We start from the raw sequence: 24,116 nt of genomic DNA, 5'->3' as shown, positions 1-24,116 counted from the left end.
CACTTCTCCAAGTGGATGTTGATTGGGGACTGTGTGACAGCGACTGCATGAGGACAGAAGAGCAGTGAAATATTAGATTTAACTGAAAGTAATCCGATTTAAAAGAATCATCTATGATCTTTACTGTGGGCTATTAGAAATCACCGGGGTGCTTACAGGACAGAGAAAGTAAAATGGCCACAACAGGGGGGATAAAGACACTATGGAAAACATATTTAACTGCAGGCAGAATTCTGGGGAGACAGTTAACGTCTATTGTAATAGAAAATCTCATAAAAGACGACGCTCACAGGTCTGTTGTAAAAAGCGTCACCTCCACCTGGGTCCAAGAAAATAATGAGTGTGAACAACAGTCGCAGATTTAACAGCTCAGAATCAGTCAGTTTATTGTTGTTTTAAATGTGAAGGTTTACAAAGACAGCACAAGCACACGGTCACAAGTTTTGGTGCAGACGGGCAACAAACAGCGAGGAGGGGAACCGAGCAGTCACACAGGTGAACATAACGCATTAGTGTCTGCGGTTTACAAAAATGTGGCTCTTTGCTGTATATGTTGGCATTAACGCAATACAAAGATGATGTCTCACATCTACTACTGAGTAAAGCAGGCCTATTTGTTTCCAGCTTCATGTTGTATTTCTCAGACTCCATTAGCGTAGCTTTGCATGATTCACAGTTTAAAATAAGCCATATTTAGCTCATACTGGGCCTCGGTACAGCACAGATCATCTGCATGAAACAAACCTTTCAAACCGACCTTCCCTCAGGAACTGAAGCAGGGAATTTGGCTGCTGTGCTCACAGATGACCATATTAGGACCTTCCTGTTTCCTAACCCTTTCATTATTGGGAAAAATGTCTCATTTACCATCATGTCTGTAAAGCCCACAGCGTGTAGTCATTTGTTTGAGAAAACTGGCAGTAAGCTTTGAGAGAATGCTTTCTGTGAATGGCTGAGAGCTTACAGGGGTTAGAGGAACAGTGTAGCTGGCAGACATCAGGACGTCTCTGCACATGTACTCAGTTTAATGTCAGATATTCTACCATCACTGCCACGTAGAACAGCACGTCTTCATTCTTAGAGAAACGCTTTTCTTGCGCTGGACCAGCTGCTGTAAACGTTACACCACTAATAGCTGCTAACTACCTACAAATGGCTAACATGCTAACATTAATGTTATTTGAGCTTGTTTTGATTGGACATATTGGTTTAGTAAAATCATAATAAAACATGATAAAGCATATACAACGAGAAAGAAGAGTCTGTAATTACGCTGATCAGTTTTGTCACGGTTGCAGCAACAGCAGGAAGATAATATGCTGTCCATCCTTCACAGCAGTCAGAGTCTGACACTGTAAAGTGTTTCAGCACGGGGGGCTGTGCTGAGGCACGGGTCCACTGCAGTCACACTGTAAGGCAGCACAGAGACATAAAAGCACTTGAGAGCAGAGGCCTGTCGTCTCCGTCGCTGGCACATCTGTCTCGATTTTATGGGCACAGATAAATAATAGTGACACACTAATATCATAGAAAGGAAAGACAGGAAGTTAAGACAAGACTGATACAAGGACATGAGTGCAAAACACAACATCTCAGTTTGTAACAGGGCGAATGTGCAGATTCAGTCACATTTGATGTGCTCAACATAAGACGGGACGCTAATAACAAATGAAGCGCCGTAACATTGCTCATAAGGACGCGCTGAGAAACTCTAACATTTTCTATGTGATCGTGAGACGCTAAGGCTGCCCGTTAAAGGCGCCAGAACGTTCAACAATACGTTCAAAGTGACTGCAGACCATGTGCTGCAGCTCTCAGGGGAGGGTTACCAGCATCACTTCATGGTCATATATACTAGCTCAAGAAGCGTCTTTATGAACATTTTCAGAGTGCACAATAGAAAGTCCCTGAAAATTAAAAATGAAACTTGCTGAAGTCTATAAACTGATGATGTTTGTACAGTGCGCTGTTCTGTAGGCTCCCAGCATCCATATGGGTATTATGTAGAGCAGCTAATCTATAATGGCAAAAGCACTGTCAGCAGGACAACACTAAACACGGAGCCGAGCTTCCAACCTTTCACAGATCTGACTGAACATCTGCACCCACAGCACCAAATACCTGCACACAGGCACCACAGGAAACCCCCACGGGTCCAGTTCCCACATCCCTGATGAGTCACAGCTGTTCCGGTGGTGGGAGGGGAGCTGCACAACATTAGTTGGGTTTCCTGTTGCCGTTGATCAGTTTGGTTTTTAGTCGCTGTAACTGATTCAGCCCCATTCCACAGAAAACACAGCAAAGTGCAAAGAATCACTTTTGTTCCACGACAGACGAAACTAGCTGCATCTGTGTGGACGATGACCGAGCTGCAACTTTCTGTTTGAGCTTTGAGAGGTGCAATCAGCTGTGTCATCACTTGCTTCTGACAGCACAGCCTGGAGAACTTGGACCTGCAGTCAGACAGCACAGGAAACCTCCACAGGTCCATCATCTGTGTGACAGATGATGGCAGTAAACAGCATTTATTCACTGATCTTCTCAAAGAACTTGTGTCACTATGGATGGAAACCAGCTGATGTGAGAGGCACGATGAGCTGCTGCAGGTTATTTGATGAACATTGCTAAACACGGTTACACCTCCAGGGAGTATAATGAACTGTATCTACACTTTAAACCTGCTCAGACTGCAGTTTTGGTGGATGTAGACGTTTTGAAACCAGACACAACTTACTACAAAAACAGGACACTGCACACTTATTACGTTTTAAGTTGTGATCAGGATGAACAAAGCAAAACACCATTTACGTCTTTAAAGCCAACCTGAGGAGCGTACACCTGCTGGCTGATCACAGCTGAAGAGTTTGTCGTTACAAAGAAGGAAACCTACGTGTGCACAGTTTGTGAAATAGCTCAGTGTGACGGTACATAAAGGAGTCACAGCGAGGATGCTCACCAGACACCGAGGTGACATTAAACTTTGGACAACCCTCAACCCTGTGTAGCAACGTTGGACACCCTACACATAAAGACGGGATCTACCAGCTGGCACATCCTCATCCAGAGAATGAATGACCTTAAATACACAGCGGTCAGTGTTTACTGACCTTCTGCTTTTGGAAAATCAACTGTCAGCAGTACGATGGACCCAGCAAACAGCTTGTTCTGTTTATGCTGACAGGCTGGGAACAAGTGCAGACCTGTTGCCTCAGTGCAGCGGTAACTCATCAGTCATCAGCGTACGTAGATCAAAGGAAAAGGTGAGTAATGAAATATTGTATCAACTCTTTAGGAAAACTGGTTAATTAGTAATTCAAGCTCTGCAATTTAAGCAAAGACTGAAGCAAGACATTAAAATGGATCTAGGCCAAGACACTTCCTACATCCTTCATTTCTTCCTTCCGTCTTTGTGCCGACTCCTCTTATGTTATGCAGGCATCGACTGTTAAAGGACTGTGACGTAAAACATCATCTGTCCAACCCTTCACCTCACTCAGAGGTTAGATTGTATCCAGATGTGTAACGTAACAATCACATGTGTGGCTCTGCACAGATCCGGAGCGATACTGAAGGATGAGTCAGAAACGAGCTGATACAGCGACTCTGAGAGCGCTGTGAGACTCAAGTGGAAAAGGACGAAGCAATCCTGCTTCTTAAGCTTTTCTACCAAAAGACCGTGGAGGGGAACAAGGGCAGGGTGTGAAGACCATCTGAAGGGAGTTTAATGAAATCTGGGGTGTTTAGCAGACAGGAAGAGGCTGGAAGTGGATATCGCAGGAGGCTTTACCACATCTTTAGATCTGAACAGTGCACCGTGAGATCAAACACACACCAGGTGCTCTCATGTAATCACATCTGTTTCAAATGTAGTGTGTGTCCAGGACACCATGTTCAAGAACATCGTATCGTATGTCACTACATCAACACATAATTAGACACAGATCTCAGTGGACCGGAGTCAGGGTGACCAAAATCAGCCCCTCACTCTCAGTGCAGAACATGATATCAGCCTCACACTGCTGGGAGTTGTAGATGAGACGAGCTAAGATGATGGAAGGTGGGTTTACATGCGTCTCCTCAGGCCAGTAGCTTCTCTGGGTTCTTGCAGAGCGTTTGCAGCAGGCTTCTTTGGAAGTTTTCTTCAGGTATTTCAGGAACCAGGAACTCCAGCAGCAGATCAAATATGCAGTACACCAGGTGTCTGAGGGAACACAGCACCAACATGACATGAAACAGCCTGCGTCACCAACCTGTTAGAGTGTTAGTATTGTGCGATTAGACGCTGCTCTTTACTAACACACTCATTTAGACAGCTGTTTGGTGAGTGTGTTAGGATACAGCATCTGAGCTTGTTATAGCATTTAGCATACGTCACTGTGTGACAGCTAACCCATTCTCCAGTTCAAAACAACAACATTCGCTGATACATCCTGATTCATCACAGCTCTGTTAGGGAAGCATCAACAGGATATCTGTCTAAAAGCAGGAACACGTCCCAGGGTCAGTGTTTGCAACCGTTTCATACCTAACTGCACACCGTGGTGAAAATGAGGTGGCACAAGTAAGAAAGCTTAATAATGATGCTTCTGTAACTTTGTGTTGCACTTTTGGTAACAGTGTTGTCATCAGTTAACTTCACTTCAGCTGCACACCTGTGTGCATCACCGCCCAAATGCACTGGAGCGTCAGTGTTGGTTTAATTATTCAACATTTGTCTCGTCACGTTCAAGGTCACCGAGGTGCTTTCTGGCTTTTTTCTCCTTTTTCTGGCCCAGTCTGAGACAGATATGCAGGGCTTGCAGTCCTTTAGATTTACTTCTGGATTCTTTTGTGAGCTCCTGGATGAGTCATATAAATGGTAAATGGACTGGTTCTTATATAGCTATAGCACTCAGAGCGCTTTATACAACTAATTCATTCACCCAAGCTTCACTCTTTTCTAACTGTGCTTACTTCATACACATTCATCCGATGGACGCATCGGAGAGCAATATGGGGTTAGTATCGTGCCCAAGGATATTTAGGATCAAACCGCCAACCGTCCGGTTAGTAGCTGACGTGCTCTACCACCTGAGCTACAGCCACCCCAATGTGTGCTCTTGGGAGTCATTCTGGTAGTCCAGCCACTCCTGCGAAAGCTCCGAGTTTTCTGTATTTGTGGATAACGGCCCTGTAGTTGGATGGAGTCCCAAAGCCTTAGGAATGACTTTGCAACCCTTTGCAGACAGATGGAGATTAATTACTTGGTTTGTTAGCAGTTTCTTTAGATGGTGGCATGATGTGCTGCCTCCGTCTTAGCTAGAGTTGGATGTCTCAAGACCGGTCTTGGTCTCGTTTCGACTTGGTCTTGGTCTTGTCTTGGTCTCGGATTAGGCGGTCTTGACTACAAGTCTAGTCTTAGCCCTACCGTTGAACAGACGGCCTGTCTGAGGTGTCCTCCAGCCTCTTTCCCAGTGACAGCCATGATAGGATATAGTTAAGATAATGGATGGAGAACGACGGCTATGGCTAGAATAGGTTACATTAGTACATTTGTGAAAGCAGCTCAACACAGTAGTGATGGGTTTTCAGTATAGTTTGTGCAATCTTAACATACCTTAAAAAAAAAGCACGCCACATTTTCATTGTTTTCCTCACACAACTAACTCCTTGCAGTGGTCTACCACCTCGTGTTAACACACTGTGGTGGACACGTCTTCACTTGTGGTTCAGCCCAATCCACGAGCAGCCTGACTGAAACTTTTCTTTAACAGAGCGCCCTTTACCCAAAACCCTGCAGGTGCGGTGCCAGTTCCAATCAACCTGTGGCACAATGTTTGGAAATGATAGCAAACAGCTGGATGCAGATAATTAAAGAATTATGTGAATGCACCACAGAAATAAACAACAATAAACAGATGAGGAAGCAAAGCAGAGCTGCTGGGCACAGCGGGACAAGTTCAAAGTCCACATCGAGATTCAGACTGTAACCATTCATCCAGAGGGAAGCTTGGACTGACTGTATTTCACTGTTCCCCCTCAGACGCCTGTTAGAGTTGCTGTCACGTCATCTCTGGAAGAGTTAAAGTGCTCCTGCACACATCGTACGCTCAAGTGACGGCAGACACACTGTCTGTGAGCATAATGGCACTTCAAAAAAGACAGATTTTACACACACACACACACACACACACACACAGACACACGCACACAGACACACGCACACAGACACAAACACACACACACACACAAACACACACACACAGACACAGACACACACACACAGACACACACACACACACAGACGCACACAGACACACAGACACACACACACACACACACAGACACACGCACACAGACACACGCACACAGACACAGACACACACACACACGCACACACAGACACACACACACACACACACACGCACACACAGACACACACACACACACACAGACACACACAGACACACACACACACACACACACACACACACAGACACACGCACACAGACACAGACACACACACACACACACGCACAGACACACACACACACACACACACAGACACACACACACAGACACACACACACACACACACACACACACACACACACACACACACACACAGACACACACACACAGACACACACGCACACAGACACACGCACACAGACACAGACACACACGCACACGCACACAGACACACGCACACACGCGCACACACGCGCACACACACACACACAGACACACACACACACACAGAATAGCTACAGAAGGTTTTCCCTCCTTTGAAGAGGTAAAAACATCACATGATGTGGACGCGGCTGCTTCTTTGCACTGTTTGTTTGTTACACCCTCTTCGACCTACAGTTTACTGTACTGCATCGTTCCAGGTGAGCCTGCCTCTGTGTCTGTGCACCTGAGCACGTACACTCACTGCCCACCTGATCAGATACACCTGTTTGTCTCTGGCGTGTCCATCAGAGCGCACCAAGTACTCGGCAGAATCAGGAGCTTTCTGTTGTCAGCTGCTCTCTTTCTTTCTGCTGTTTATAAAAACTTATGGACCAGATTACATCATGGCTGTCTTAGTCTGCTGTTCCTCTTCTCTGCCAGGTCTGTGTGACGGCCAGTACGTGCCAACACCAGGCAGCAGGCCGGCTGAAGCCTGCTCTTACAGTGTCGACGCCTCCTTCCCACCAGGTTGTGTGGAGGTGCGTGTGAGCTTATTAGGGTTTATAGACTCTTACTGCTGGAAAAATATAAGTAAACAATAATACACTTTTAAAAAGAAAAGAAAATGCTTTGATTTTGTCAGATTAGTTTTGGGTATTACTGGAATTTTCTTCTTCTCTCCGATTCAAAATCTCTCTGGACTTTATCAGCAGCAGAAAAGCCCAAAAACGATTGAATCTAATTATGAATTTACTTTTCTTTACCAAACAAACAAAGCAAAGAATTGCAGCCAGTTTGTGGAAACACACTTTTGGTGACTGGCTTTTCAAAAATAAAAATGAGTATCTATCACCGCCCTGACTTACTCTGACACAGCGGTGCTTTGAGATGAATGTTATCATAAGCATCCTATCATAACAATGCTAGCATAGCCACATTTAGCACACTACATATTTACAAAGTACATCATCTCAGCTTGAAGTGTCAGAATGCCAGGAGCTACAAGAGAAGCGGGATAAAATGTCAGTTTATGAGGTTTTTGGTCAGAGCTAGAGAAATGTCTGCTACAGCACTGACACACATCTACTGTCAAACCTGCTGGGAGCTGAAGGAAGGGAAGGTTTTAACGTTTCCTGGTAATCCATCTGAACATATTGTGTAAGGTCATCACACCTCAATCTCATGCTGCTAGTTTGCTAAAGACTAAATAAGTGTATGTCACACTTACTGTTTGTCCATTTCTATTTTTACTTAACTAAACGGCAACACTAACGGGCACGAGTGGAAGTGAATCAAATTACAGCAAAGTCTCAAATGTCTGCAAGCAGCAGAAGTTAATAATATGAGACATGTGGATAAAAGTCCCAGGGGTCTTCCCATAACAATAAAACAATACACCTGATTTAAATTTGGATGATTTCCTCGACATGTCCAGATACCTTCCAGTATGACTGCTGTTTATGAGACCGCTCCCTGCGGGCTCATAAACAGCATAAAGATAGCAGCTTTCAATTTAAAGGTCCACTGATTCCACACCGAAACTGGAAGGTCGCTGTTCTGACTGTGGAACAATAAATGATCTGGAAGGGGGCAAGAGCAGCTAGTTACCACCTGCAGTGAGTAAAGCTAACCCAGTCACGGTTATATCATCTTCATTTACAGATATGCCAGTTGGTTTGGTGACATATAAAAGAAGAGTCAGTGTGGAGATGTGGCTTTGTTAGAAACAGTACACACTACGGCTGCCACAAATTATTATTTTGATAGTCGACTAATCAGATCATCATCCACTGGACGTAAAACGTCCAGCTGACTGCACCAGCAGCATCTGCTCTTATATAACTATCATTAGCTTACAGCTGGAAGTGTTTAAGCTGCTCACTAAAAATAAAAACAGATGATAGTTTATTAACTTTTAATAAACTCCTTGCTATCTAAAATATAACAGGACACTGGAGTAAACTTTCGACCGTCTCACACTTCTGATGATCAGCTGTCTGCTGACGTTTATTCAGCTGTGTGAAAACTTTAACCTCAGCCAAACCGATTTACCCAGGAACAAATAAAACACTGAAAAAGCCAAACAACAACATTTTTAAGTTATCTGAGTGACTCGTATATCATGTTTAACCTGAGTAGCCAAAGAACACAAGGGGTCAGAAAATGATGTGCAGAGAGTTCGCTGTTCTCATCAGCTCTAGTGACCCTTGACCTCCCGGTCGGCTATAGAGCTGGTGGGTACCAGACGTCTTTGAAAACGTCCGAGCACTTTGCAAACGTGATGTGTTGATAAACTAAGCAGATATTCAAAGTTTGCACAGCTACATTCTCACCTGAAAATATCTTAAAAGTTTATTTTTGGCCCAGAAACATAAACAAGAGTAATATTAAGACTAAGTAGCTGCCGCCATTGTTGGAAACTGGAACTGGCCCTGAAGGGCGAGGGCTATACTGAAACTTATGACGTCTTTATCACAACATGCTGACGATTAACCAGAATGAAACAAAACTGGATGAAGTCTTTGGCTTCGACACGCTGTAAAAACGTGTGATTTGAACATATGCAGTTTGTGATTTGACAAAACTTTATGGCAGCATTGAGACATCGTACGGCACTGCATTAAAAAAAAAAAGGTATTGTAGTATTGTACTGATCTCTCCACAACCTTTCATGATATTTTATACTGGATATGTTTACTTTTCAATATCAACTTTAACCTTGTGGAGTAAGAGTGAAGCTCAAACACTTAGCTGACCATGCCCTCCAAGGCCGAGTATAATGCTGTGAAGCCGAAGACAAGAAGTGATTCCCTGGTTGGGTCACTCAGCAACAACTGCAATCGCGCGATTGTGATAACTGGAATGCACATTTCACAGCGCTGTGGAAATCTAAAATCAGGAACGGGCCAAACTCTTTTTTACTCCACTCTGCAGTCTAAATCACCTCGAGCTGTTACTGACATCTTCAGACAAAAGTTATATCTTGAAAACTGTGGACGCTCGAATGCACACAAAAAGACAAAAAGCTAAAAGGGAGCTGTTACAGGTTGTGCTGATTCTACCGTTCATATGGCGTCCCACAGAAAATAGATCATTTTGTTTATTAATGAAGGAAATCAAATAAAAACTGAGCATGACAACAGGAAGCAGAATCTGATGTAAGAACCATATTTTGTATAATTTTATGATGAATCCTTTCTGAGAAGAAGAGGTGCGTCTGACGGCAGACAGGCTCGCTACAAAGTGGGTATATTGACCTGTTGATGTGGGGGTCCTGAAAAGAGTCCAGAGCAGTCTGCCAGCTGAGTCTGTACTTCTCTGAGCCCAACACATCTGAGACCAGATCTAGACACAGAAAAAAGATTGAGATGTAAAAACAACTCAAACTGACTGAATAAGAGCAAATACTGTAACAGGAACGACGCCGATTCAAGGATCGCGCCATAACGAGCGTGAGACGTACCTGGTACGAGTCTCATCAGACAGCGTAAAGCTTGTTGTTTGGTGTCATCCTTTTGCTGCTGGCTGCGTTCAAACACCGGGGCAGTTGGCAAAGCTCCACCGGGCCACACAGCCTCCTGGATGACCTGCAGGTACACCACCCAGTACCTGGTACATGTGAGGTTGGACACACTCACATCGAGCCATCTGAAATGAATAGAAATAAAACACAAAGAGCTTTCGGTTAATAGAAACAGTGTGAAAGTGTTCACTGTCCCCATGTTAGTGTGTTGGTCCTGAACTGGAGCAACATACAGGTTTGCAAACGCACATCCACCACCTGCTGCCTCTCAGTGACTAAAGTACACCACCAGCCAAAGGTTTGCATACACCTCATCTGATGGTTTTTCTTTATTGTTACTAGTTTCTACATTGTAGATACAAACTGAAGACATCAAATATATGAAGATATATGGAGTTATGTATTAATGGTGTTGGGACCATCAGGTTGGTGCACAGCTGACAGCCTCGTTTGGCAACTGTTAGTAGTATTTATTTATTGTCATTGTCAAGAACAATGAAATTGCGTTTGGGGCTTCCATACAACCCAAAAAAAAGAAGAAAATAATAAATACCCCTTAAAACCCAAGTGTACATATTTAACCCAGTGTGACTCCAATGCAATAAGACAATCCTTAGCAATAATGTTCGTAGAAATTCAGACAAAGACCTGAGAAACATGACAAAATACAACAATGCAACCCATTCAATATTATTGTACTGTGAGATATGATATCAGATATGATAGTTATCTATTTAAGAAAGAGGGGGGGGGGGGGGGGGGCAGGAGGGGGAAGAGAATAAAGATATGATGCACCAATGCAGACCAGTTCATTGCTATTAAGAAGTTGGATATGGTTATTGTCCGTGAGAGGGGGGCAGAGAGTTCAGGAGCCTCACAGCCTGTGGATACAGGCTGTTGGCCAGTCTGGATGTTCTGGCCTGTATAGACCTGTACCTTCTCCCTGAGGGCAGCAGATGGAAAAGGTGGCGCGCAGGGTGATGTTGGTCCCGCAGGATACTGTGCACCCTCCTCAGACAGCGAGTGGGGAAGATATTACTGATCTCTGGCAGACTTGTTCCAATAATTCTGCCAGCTTCCTTCACCACCCGCTGGAGTGCTTGCTGATCGGCCTTGGTGCAGCTGGGGAACCACACTAGAAATCCATACGTCAGAACGCTGCTGATGGCACAGTTGTAGAAGTTCAACATCAGAGATCTGGGAATGTGTGCGCTCCGCAGTCTCCTCAGGTAGTAGAGGCGCTGTTGGGCCTTCCGTACAACTGAGGTGATATGGTTGCCCCAGGACAGGTCCTCGGTCACAGTTACCCCCAAGAATTTAAAACTGCTCACCCTCTCCACCGCCTCACTGCCAATGAAGAGAGGCAGATGGTTGTTATGACCCCTCTTCCGGAAATCTACAATGATCTCCTTGGTCTTTTTGGTGTTTAAGACCAAGTTATTGTCGTGGCACCATGACTCTAGTTGTTGCACCTCTGTCCTATAGTTTGTCTCATCATTGTTGGATATAAGTCCGAGCACTGTAGTGTCATCTGCAAACTTAACAATGAGATTGGACGCGCAGGAGGAAATACAGTCATGGGTGAAGAGAGTGTATAGCAGAGGGCTCAGAACACACCCCTGAGGGGCACCGGTGTTGACCACAAGGGTGGAAGAGGTGTTCTTACCCACTCTGACACTCTGTCTACGGTTAGTGAGGAAGTCCACAATCCAGTTGCACAGAGAGGAGTTAAGTCCCAGTTGGTGGAGTTTGGGACGGAGTTTGTATGGCCGGATGGTATTAAAAGCCGAGCTGTAGTCTACAAAGAGGAGCCGTGCATAGGTGTTCCTGTGTTCCAAGTGCTTCAGTAATGTGTGCAGCACTGTGGCGATCGCATCCTCGGTTGACCGGTTCTCCCTGTATGCAAACTGGTGCGAGTCCAGGGATGGTGGAAAAGCAGCTCTGATGTGTTTAATGACCAGTCTCTCCAGGCATTTGGCGGGAATGGGGGTGAGTGCCACAGGTCTGAAATCGTTCAGACATGTGACATTTGACTGTTTTGGGATGGGAACGATGGTTGCTGCTTTGAAACAGGATGGTACCAGTGAACAGGACAACGAGGTGTTATATATAGAGGTGAAGACGTCCGCCAGGTCCGCAGCACAGTCTTTTAGCACCCGGCCCAGCACTCCATCCGGCCCGGCCGCCTTCCTGGTGTTAATGCTCCGGAACACACGCCTCAGCTCATGAGTGCTCAGGACCGGAGCAGGGTCGGTTGAGGGGAGAGGGGACAGGACAGGGTCGGTGTTCTCCCTGTCAAAACGGGCATAAAAGAGATTTAGATCCTCAGCCAGAGTAGAACTGTCGGCTGAGGGTGATGGTGTTCTTCTTTTGTAGTCCGTGATAGCCCTGATGCCCTCCCAGACCTGCCTTGGGTTTGTGTTGTTCTCAAACCTGGCCTCGATACGCCTCCTGTGCTGCTGCTTGGCAGTCTTGATGCCTCTTCTCAGGTTGGCCCTGGCAGCACTGTATGCCTCCTGGTCCCCGGATTTGAAAGCGTTGTTCCTTGTTCGAATAAGTTGTTGAACTCCGTGTGTCATCCAGGGTGGATTATTAGGGAACACACGGAATCGTTTCCAAGTTGTTACATTGTCCACACAGAAACAGATGTAGTCCAAGACAGTGGAGGTGTAACTGTCCAATGCGACACGATTGTCAGTGTCCTGCACCTTGAATACATCCCAGTCTGTGCAGTGGAAACAGTCCTGAAGCATCGGAATAGCATCCTGCGGCCATGTTCTCACGGTTTTGGTTGTAATCCCAGTGCTCTTGATCTTTTGTGTGTATATTGGGTGTAGCAGAAGGGAGAGATGGTCTGACAGACCCAGGTGGGGATAAGCCTGGGCTCTGTTAGAGTTCATATTATAGCAAACAGCTGAATAAAGGGAAACAACAGCCCATCATTACTTTAAGAACTGAAGGTCAGTCAGTCAGAAAATTGCTAAAACGTTGAATGTGTCCCCAAGTGCAGTCGCATCAAGCACTGCGATGAAACTGGCTCACATGAGGACGCCCAGGAAAGGAAGTGCGAGAGTCCCTCTGCTGCTGAGCCTCAGAAATCGTTAGCAGCAGCTCAGATCAGAGCCCAGATAGATGCTGCACAGAGCTCCAGCAGCAGACACATCTCTGCATGTTCAGAGCAGACTGTGTGAATCAGGCCTTTACGGTCAAACAGCTGCTGAGAAACCACGACTGAGGAAAAGCAACAAGCAGACATGTTTGGACTAAGAAACACAAGGAGTGGACATTAGACCATCTGTGCTTTGGTCTGATGGGTCCAGATCTGAGATCTTTGGCTCCACCTGCCGTGTCTTTGTGCAGAAAAGGTGAACGATGGTCTCTACATGCATGGTTCCCACCGTGAAGCATGGAGGAGGAGGCGTGATGGTGTGGGGGGGCTTTGCTGGTTTCACAGTTGGTGATTTATTCCAAACTGAAGGCACACTGAACCAGCATGGCCACCACAGCATCCTGCAGCCGCATGCCATCCCATCATTTATTTTCCAACAGCACAAGGACCCCAAACACACCTCCAGGCTGTGTGAGGCCTCTGTGACCAAGAAGGAGAGTGATGGAGGCCTGGCCTCCACAGCCACCTGACCTGAACCCAGTGGAGCTGGTTTGGGATGAGATGGAGCGCAGAGTGAAGGCAAAAGGACCAACAAACGCTCAGCATCTCTGAACTCCTTCAAGACTGTTGGAAACCATTTCAGGAGACGACCTCATGAAGCTCATGGAGAGAAGGCCAAGAGTGAGCGAAGCAGGAGTCAAAGCAGAAGAATGTAAAATATCAAACATGTTTTGAGTTGTTTCACACTTTTGTGTTTACTACATACTTCCACGTGTGTTCATTCATAGTTTTGATGCCTTCAGTGAGAATCTACAATGCAAACTGTAAAAGAACCCACCCACCACTTTAATCACACTCTAGATCTTGTTTTAACATATGGCATAGAAACTGAACATTTAACAGTGTTTCCTGAAAACCCTCTCCTGTCTGATCATTTCCTGATAACATTTACATTTACAATAATTGATTACACAGCAGTGGAGAGTAGACTTTATCACAGTAGATGTCTTTCTGAAAGCGCTGTAACTAAGTTTAAGAACATAATCCACCCACTGTTATCATCTTCAATGCCCTGTACCATAGGTGTCAAACTCTGGCCCGCGGGCCAGCCTAATTACATTTGGCCCGCGAAGCCATACCAAATTACTATTAGAGCTGGCCTACTGGTATTATACAGCTAATATATATATTGTTTTGTATTAAGCTTTGCTTGTTCCATATTCAGTTTTCCAGCAAAACTTATTTGAGTCCATAAGAAAAGATTCATTCTTATATCTGGAGGAAGATTTTTTTTTCAATAAATATTAATGTTAGCCCGCGACTTTGTTCCAGTTTTGAATTTTGGCTGTGTATTTGAGTTTGACACCCCTGCCCTGTACCAACACAGAGCAGAGCAGCTATCTGAACGCTACCCCAACAGAGGTCGATTATCTTGTTAATAATTTCACCTCCTCACTACGTACGACTCTGGATACTGTAGCTCCTGTGAAAACTAAGGTCTCTAATCAGAAGTACCTGACTCCGTGGTATAATTCTCAAACACGTAGCCTAAAGCAGATGACTCGTAATCTGGAGAGGAAATGGCGTGTCACAAATTTAGAGGATCATCATTTAGCCTGGAGAAATAGTTTGCTGCTTTATAAGAAAGCCCTCCGCAAAGCCAGAACATCTTACTATTCATCACTGATTGAAGAAAATAAGAACAACCCCAGGTTTCTCTTCAGCTCTGTAGCCAGGCTGACAAACAGTCAGAGCTCTGTTGAGCCAACCATCCCTTTAACGTTAACTAGTAATGACTTCATGAACTTCTTCACAAATAAAATTTTTATCATTAGAGAAAAAATTACCAGTAATCATCCCACAGATGTAATATTATCTACAGCTACTCTTAGTACCATTGATGTTAAGTTAGACTCTTTTTCTCCAATTGATCTTTCTGAGTTAGCTTCAATAATTACTTCCTCCAAACCATCAACGTGTCTTTTAGACCCCATTCCTACAAAACTGCTCAAAGAAGTCCTGCCATTAATTAATTCTTCGATCTTAAATATGATCAACCTATCTCTAATAATCAGCTATGTACCACAGGCCTTCAAGCTGGCTGTAGTTAAACCTTTACTCAAAAAGCATCTCTAGACCCAGCAGTCTTAGCTAATTATAGGCCAATCTCCAACCTTCCTTTATATCAAACATCCTTGAAAGAGTAGTTGTCAAACAGCTAACAGATCATCTGCAGAGGTTTATTTGAAGAGTTTCAGTCAGGTTTCAGAGCTCATCACAGCACAGAAACAGCTTTAGTGAAGGTTACAAATGATCTTCTTATGGCCTCTGACAGTGGACTCATCTCTGTGCTTGTCCTGCTGGACCTTAGTGCAGCGTTCGATACTGTCGACCATAATATCCTATTAGAGCGATTAGAACATGCTGTAGGTATTACAGGTACTGTGCTGCAGTGGTTTGTATCATATCTATCTAATAGACTCCAGTTTGTGCATGTAAATGGAGAGTCCTCTTCACACACTGAGGTTAATTATGGAGTTCCACAGGGTTCAGTGCTAGGACCAATTCTGTTTACATTATACATGCTTCCCTTAGGCAGCATCATTAGAAGACATAGCATACATTTACACTGCTATGCAGATGACACCCAGCTCTATCTGTCCATGAAGCCAGATAACACACACCAATTAGTTAAACTGCAGGAATGTCTTAAAGACATAAAGACCTGGATGGCCGCTAACTTTCTGCTTCTTAATTCAGATCAAACTGAGGTTATTGTACTCGGCCCTGAAAAGCTTAGAAATATGGTATCTAAGCAGATTCTTACTCTGGATGGCATTACCTTGGCCTCCAGTAACGCTGTGAGGAACCTTGGAGTCATGTTTGACCAGGACATGTCCTTCAAAGCACATATTAAACAAATATGTAAGACTGCTTCTTCCATTTGTGCAACATCTCTAAAGTTAGAAATATCCTGTCTCAGAGTGACGCTGAAAAACTAGTTCATGCATTTATTACTTCCAGGCTGGACGACTGTAATTCATTATTATCAGGAAGTCCTAAAAACTCCCTGAAAAGCCTTCAGCTGATCCAAAATGCTGCAGCAAGAGTCCTGACAGGGACTAGAAAGAGAGAGCATATTTCTCCTGTTTAGGCTTCCTGTTAAATCCAAAATTGAATTCAAAATCCTGCTCCTCACATACAAGGTCTTAAATAATCAGGCCCCATCTGATCTTAATGACCTTGTAGTACCATATCACCCTATTAGAGCACTTCGCTCTCGCTCTGCAGGCCTACTTGTTGTTCCTAGAGTATTTAAAAGTAGAATGGGAGGCAGAGCCTTCAGTTTTCAGGCCCCTCTTCTGTGGAACCAGCTTCCAGTTTGGATTCAGGAGACAGACACTATCTCTACTTTCAAGATTAGGCTTCAAACTTTCCTTTTTGCTAAAGCATATAGTTAGGGCTGGACCAGGTGACCCTGAATCCTCCCTTAGTTATGCTGCAATAGACGTAGGCTGCCGGGGGATTCCCATGATGCATTGAGTTTTTCCTTTCCAGTCACCTTTCTCACTCACTATGTGTTAACAGACCTCTCTGCATTGAATCATATCTGTTATTAACCTCTGTCTCTCTTCCACAGCATGTCTTTATCCTGTCTTCCTTCTCTCACCCCAACCAATCACAGCAGATGGCCCCGCCCCTCCCTGAGCCTGGTTCTGCTGGAGGTTTCTTCCTGTTAAAAGGGAGTTTTTCCTTCCCACTGTTGCCAAAGTGCTTGCTCATAGGGGGTCATATGATTGTTGGGTTTTTCTCTGTATCTATGAAGCGCCCTGAGGAGACTTATGTTGTGATTTGGCGCTATATAAATAAAATTGAATTGAATTGAATTCAAAGAGTCATGAAATCAAGAAAAACCATTAAATGAGAAGCTGTGTCCAAACCTTTGACTGGTGCACGTGGAACCAGAACAGCTGGAAATGTAGGCTTGTTTTAATTCCCTTTACATTTTCCACATTGTCCCACAGGTGATAACGACAATGATATGACTCTGGACAGGTTGCCAATCTCAGAGCCAGCCCTTTACATTCACACCTTTGGAGCCACTTAGAGTCAGAAATAACCCTCAGATGGTAAAAGTCCAGAACTTTGTTGCTGTGACTGCACCACTGTGGTATCCCAAATCCCAGATTAATATATCAATGATGATTTTTAACATTTGCCCCAACTACATAAACATGCATCCAACTTCAAGGCCAAATACCAACAGTTGGTTAACCTCCTGACTTCATCAGTTCAATGTTTTGTGACCTCGTCTTCATGCCTGACCTCCCTAATGCTGAAGATCATATCCTCCAACCAGCCAATCCTTTTAAATATAACCAATGCCTAATTGCATTCCCACGCAGATTTGAAGCTCTTTAGGTCATCAGAATAGCCTGGCATAGTCTTGCACTGACAGGTCTCAAACTGATCCCATTTCCCTAAAGCCTTTCACATTACGGCTGCATTTAAGGTCTTGTGATGATTAGATTCAACGGGCTGCGTTTAGCTGGGAGATTCTGACCTCTTTCATTCTGACCTGACCTCTTTAAGACCAAGATTTACCATCAGAGTGGAAACACCATCAGTCACCACCCAGACTCGATGGAGAGGTTATTTAAAGCCAAAGTAAAAGCTAAACACAACATCACAGCGTAGGGCGGATGCCACTGAATGTCCATGTGATAGCTGAGGTTGGAGTAGACAGGTGAAGTTGGATAGCTGAGGTTTAATGAGGTTTAAGTCCTCCTTCACTTGCATTTCAGTTACTACTAAGAATTCCAGGGAACTAACTGTTTGTCCAAACAGACGCTGTTATGCAACATTTATTCTGAACCTCAGAGCTGTGGAAGAAAAGAAAACAGGAATGAGGCCCAAGCACCACAGTGCAGAGCAGCACAGAAACAACGGATGGACGCTGTGCCAGGCATCATGATTTACTCTAATGTCTCGCTGTTTTAAGCCACCAAAAAACATCTCACGAATAACTGTGAAGGGAAAAAAAGCTTCCAACAAGACTCAAGTTACATCTGTAAGAACTTCAGTTAACTTTGACAGGCCATCAAGTTGCAAACAAAAATGCTAAAACTGCAAATAAATAAGTAAAATATCTTTTGGTATTTTAGGAAATATGTTGTTTCAGTGTTTCTAAGAGTGAAGAACTTTAATTCACAGAAACAACCCAAAGCACTTAATCTAATTCACCACTGAGTCATATACAACAGCACAGAGCCTAAGCACCACATCTGCAGAGGCTGAAGTCCATCACAGCTGACAGCACCCAGGCTGCAGACTGTATAAAGCTCTTGAGTTTAAACAGCACATCGTATCAAGATAAACTGATGAAAGCTGTTATAGTATACACTGAGGGGCACAAGAGACTAGGAGAGTGCACAACATGGATTAGAGGTCTCCAAGTTCTGATGGGAGACGCCACCAAAAGTGGATGAGAACAACTGGGCTGAGGTCCTGTGGGACTTGTCCTGCTGGCCAACCAGCCAGACACAGTGGTGGACGATAGCTCGAATAGATGTGTCATTCCCAGCAGACAGTAACATCAGCAAGAAGGAGCACACAAAGGAAGTACCAGGGGGTGAAGGAACAACTGGAGCAGATGTGGGAGGCAAAGTCCAAAGTGGTAAGAGAGCACTGTGAGCTGTGACCCAAACCCGGACAGCTGGCTGCAGCAGATCCAGGCTTTGTCCAGAAGGCCTCTGGCAGGCGACCTGAGGCTCGAGGAACACCACCACCAGGGGGTGACATATTTTATATTCTTTATACACATCCCCCCTTAATTGTATTAAGTCGAACATAATCAACATCTATCAGTGTCAAATTGTCTGTTTTAATACATTTTGAGAATAGCTGGCTGAAATCTGGAAGTCATGGACATCCCCACAGAGAGGCTTTCTCCTCTGTGAAGCTGCAGATGCTTTCAGTCACCAGCAGCAGAATGAATCAGTGAATGATGTTTTCCAAGGGAACCATGAGGCTGAAAAGGTCTGGTTGCTGAAAAATGTGAATTTATTTCAAACACTTGGAATCCAGTGAACACTTTCAACGTACAGTGCAAAATTCAACACAGGTAATGTAAGCTTAGCCTAGTCCCCAATAACAGAGGGAGGCTGGTTAAAGCTCAGCAAGCGAACACTGATATTCACATAATTAAGACACAACTACAATAAATCACACTTATGAATGCAAAGGGGAAGTCCTACAGTTCCTGACAGATAAATACAGGAACAGCCTGGAGCATGTAATTCATGCCGTGATTTCATGCTGTCGTGCTGTGGTTACTGCACACTTGTAGGAGAAATGTATTTATCACTCCTTTAAGGGCCTGCCATGCTAAAGTGGACGAGCTACAGTAATTGAACACATTTACAGTAAGAGGAAGCAGCGTTTTAAAGCTCGTGCTGTCTGAGGTTTGAGGTAAGAATAAACTGTATCCTCATATAAAAGTTTAGTTTGAATTGCTTGCTGGTCGAGGCAAACGGACTTTTTGTGTTCTTTTTACAAACCAGCATCAAGCTGGAAACATGGCTGGTTCTCATGTTTCTGTGACCTCGCTCCACCGAAGAAAGTTCAGCTGTTTAAATTGTGCTCAAATTCTTCCAGACTTTGAAGCAGAGATGCAGCAAATACAGGGAGTGCAGAATTATTAGGCAAATGAGTATTTTGTCCACATCATCCTCTTCATGCATGTTGTCTTACTCCAAGCTGTATAGGCTCGAAAGCCTGCTACCAATTAAGCATATTAGGTGATGTGCATCTCTGTAATGAGAAGGGGTGTGGTCTAATGACATCAACACCCTATATCAGGTGTGCATAATTATTAGGCAACGTCCTTTCCTTTGGCAAAATGGGTCAAAAGAAGGACTTGACAGGCTCAGAAAAGTCAAAAATAGTGAGATATCTTGCAGAGGGATGCAGCAGTCTCAAAATTGCAAAGCTTCTGAAGCGTGATCATCGAACAATCAAGCGTTTCATTCAAAATAGTCAACAGGGTCGCAAGAAGCGTGTGGAAAAACCAAGGCGCCAAATAACTGCCCACGAACTGAGAAAAGTCAAGCGTGCAGCTGCCAAGATGCCACTTGCCACCAGTTTGGCCATATTTCAGAGCTGCAACATCACTGGAGTGCCCAAAAGCACAAGGTGTGCAATACTCAGAGACATGGCCAAGGTAAGAAAGGCTGAAAGACGACCACCACTGAACAAGACACACAAGCTGAAACGTCAAGACTGGGCCAAGAAATATCTCAAGACTGGTTTTTCTAAGGTTTTATGGACTGATGAAATGAGAGTGAGTCTTGATGGGCCAGATGGATGGGCCCGTGGCTGGATTGGTAAAGGCAGAGAGCTCCAGTCCCACTCAGACGCCAGCAAGGTGGAGGTGGAGTACTGGTTTGGGCTGGTATCATCAAAGATGAGCTTGTGGGGCCTTTTCGGGTTGAGGATGGAGTCAAGCTCAACTCCCAGTCCTACTGCCAGTTTCTGGAAGACACCTTCTTCAAGCAGTGGTACAGGAAGAAGTCTGCATCCTTCAAGAAAAACATGATTTTCATGCAGGACAATGCTCCATCACACGCGTCCAAGTACTCCACAGCGTGGCTGGCAAGAAAGGGTATAAAAGAAGAAAAACTAATGACATGGCCGCTTGTTCACCTGATCAGAACCCCATTGAGAACCTGTGGTCCATCATCAAATGTGAGATTTACAAGGAGGGAAAACAGTACACCTCTCTGAACAGTGTCTGGGAGGCTGTGGTTGCTGCTGCACGCAATGTTGATGGTGAACAGATCAAAACACTGACAGAATCCATGGATGGCAGGCTTTTGAGTGTCCTTGCAAAGAAAGGTGGCTATATTGGTCGCTGATTTGTTTTTGTTTTTGAATGTCAGAAATGTATATTTGTGAATGTGGAGATGTTATATTGGTGTCACTGGTAAAAATAAATAATTGAAATGGGTATATATTTTTTTTTGTTAAGTTGCCTAATAATTATGCACAGTAATAGTCACCTGCACACACAGATATCCCCCTAAAATAGCTAAAACTAACAACAAACTAAAAACTACTTCCAAAAACATTCAGCTTTGATATTAATGAGTTTTTTGGGTTCATTGAGAACATGGTTGTTGTTCAATAATAAAATTATTCCTCAAAAATACAACTTGCCTAATAATTCTGCACTCCCTGTAAAATGTGCCTCTTTTTCCAGTTTCAGATTTATCTAAAATCTTACCTTCTGATCTACTATGGTTTATAACTTTTGTCCATTTTCTAGAACAAAAAAAGCTAAATTCTGACTGAACCTGAATTGCAGTGTTTACTGCAGCACACACATCACTGCATCCTGTAAGTTTACAGCTTCTTTGTGTACTTCAAACTGAACTGAGCAAACCATGCTGGAGGTAATACAGCTGACACAGTGATTTTAACTGAAATGACAGAAGCATAAACATTTACTGGCAGAGCTATGAAACTGAAGAAAGTGAGGATGTTAAACTCTGAGTAACACAGCAAACAGGTCAGGTGTGAGACCTCTGACCTCTTTGTGTATGAGACTTTGAAGTACACCTTCATCAATGGGGTAATGCATGTAGAGGTGCATGGTTGTAAGTAATAATGCAGCACTCTATGTAGCAGCTGTTGTTTTTAGGGCAATAGCTCCAAAGAAAAAAAATCCACATGTTGATTTTTTCAGTGCTTTTGAAAACTGAGCATCAGATAGTAAAGGCAGTAAAATGACTCTGTGTTCAAACATCTAATCTTCTGTTTTCTCTGCAATCAGTTCATGCTAACAGCATCCAGCTGCAACAGCACTAAGGTCAGTACAACACGCACACGGCCTCCTGCTTGTATTTGTATGAACTCAACAGAGGTTAGGGCCTCACAGATACATGAAGCTACAGAAATGGACAGTGACAAGGATTTGTTTAGCTTTAACAATAATGCATTCGGTAAGCTTCCTCCAGCCAGAGTGAAGGGGGAGTTCACTTTCTACAGACACTGCAACACATCCTTACTGGAACACAGCCCAGTCTAACCCACAGACTGGAAAAGCAAACAGCTGAGCCGTATGAGTGAGGACAAGCCGATGTTAATTTTGACAAGTGAAAGAGACGATGAATGACTCGTGTGCAGGCTGGCTCAGAGGCTGAGGGGCAGCTTCTTCTCAGACCTCAGCACACTGTTTTTCAGGCCTATTGTATTTAATGAGTGTGTGTTGGCTTGGTTTAGGGTAGCGTGTCTAATTTGTCCCAAACACAGATAATAGCTACAACTAATATTTGATGAGGCTGAAACTAATTTTCATTTCTCTGACACAGTTTTAGTTTTGTAGTCGAGCGTTACCAGGATCCATATTTACATCTTTCCAACTTTGAGCTCACCTCATTAAGAACTGTTATTTCTATAAACCATGAAGCAGAATTGTATTCATATAGCACCAAATCACAACAACAGCTGTCTCAACCCCGACCATCCAACGATGCTCTGTGAGCAAGCACTCAGTGACAGTGAGAAGGAAGAACTCCCTTTTGACAGGAAGAAACCAAATGAGAACCAGACATCAGACTCAGGGAGGGCCAACCATGTTCTGGGTCTGAGGGAAGGGAGACGGGACGAGCGACGGGCTTTGGACGAGCCGGAGTTGGAAACATAACTATGACATTAGTTACAGTTACATTTGTCTCTCAAGTTCTGTCACCGCTGCTGTGACATTTTTATTTTATTTAAATTGAGAGTCAGTCACTACAATCCTGTATTACTACCACATTATTACTGTGGTGATGCACGCTGAACAACAATGCAGGTGAATAATCGTTAAAGGCTGATTCTGTTCATCAGGTGACCTCTTCAGTCTCAGCTGACTGCAGGTTTCCAACAAACAGGACGGTTACACAATGACTGAAACGTCATTAATATGCAAACTGTCATGACCCCTGATCAATAACCATGAGTCCCATTCACACAGAGTGGGGGAATGGCTGCAATCACAGCGTTGTAAGGTGGTGACAGATGGACCCTCAGGCTGCCTCCTCCATCGCTACGTCCACATGAACAGAATCAACCTTTTGGGATGTGGTGATGCATGTTTTCCAAAACTTTATACAGGATGTGACTACTTAACAATTAGACAACAAGCAAACATCTAGGCTGGTAATATTAAAACTCCAGTGATTCCACCAGACAGCACGGTGCTGCAGAGATCAGCACGGTCGCCTCACAGTAAGAAATTATTAGCCATGCATGAAGTTTTGAACCAAAACTGGGTCCCACACAGTGTCTGCACAATACAGTGATTTATGAACATGTGTTCCTTGTCAGGCAAAGAGCATTAAACAAACATTAAACAGCATAAAAACAATAACAGGGCTGCCCTCATTTCTTAACAAATAATAAAGAAAGTCCTTTTCTACACGCAGACTGTAGGACAGGTCTCAGAGGACCTTTGCCCAAATGAGGGCAAATAAAAATGGTTCAGTGTGTATGAAACTTCAAAAACATAGTGCCCTAGTTGGCATCACACTGTAGTTTGAATGAAGCTGCAGCATTAGGTCCAGAAGCCAAAGTTAACTTCAGACACGTTGCAGATGACCTGCATAAAACATTCCAAGTTTCCAGCCTGCTAATCAGATACGATCAATATAACGACGTGACAATGTTTGAAGTGCTAGGAAAGAATAACTGGCAACAGACTGTCGAGGCCAAGCCGTGAGTTTTATTACAACCGTGGCCGTCCTGCAAACGTGCAATAAAACCACGAACAACAAGATCCCCGCTTTA

General features: G+C 44.1%; 1 protein-coding gene across 5 annotated transcripts in view; it reads right to left on the bottom strand.

Moving 5' to 3' along the window:
- Positions 1-356: 356 nt before the first annotated feature.
- Positions 357-24,116, bottom strand: part of snx19b (sorting nexin 19b) — a 52,246-nt gene continuing 28,486 nt past the window's right edge. For 4 of the 5 annotated variants that reach the window (XM_082504244.1, XM_082504248.1, XM_082504245.1 and 1 more), the window contains exons 12-14: positions 10,118-10,302; positions 9,912-9,999; positions 357-4,201 (exon numbers count right to left, since the gene is read on the bottom strand). In XM_082504244.1, coding sequence (XP_082360370.1) covers positions 4,078-4,201; positions 9,912-9,999; positions 10,118-10,302 — 397 coding nt within the window. In that variant the 3' untranslated portion in view covers positions 357-4,077. The remainder of the gene's footprint in view (positions 4,202-9,911; positions 10,000-10,117; positions 10,303-24,116) is intronic. The other variant, XM_082504247.1, reaches the window with a different exon arrangement.

Source organism: Aulonocara stuartgranti (assembly GCF_965226115.1).
Source record: "Aulonocara stuartgranti genome assembly, chromosome: 14".
Lineage (NCBI taxonomy): Eukaryota > Metazoa > Chordata > Actinopteri > Cichliformes > Cichlidae > Aulonocara > Aulonocara stuartgranti.
Note: the sequence above shows the minus strand (reverse complement) of the source record. Positions and strands in the feature narration are given on the sequence as shown.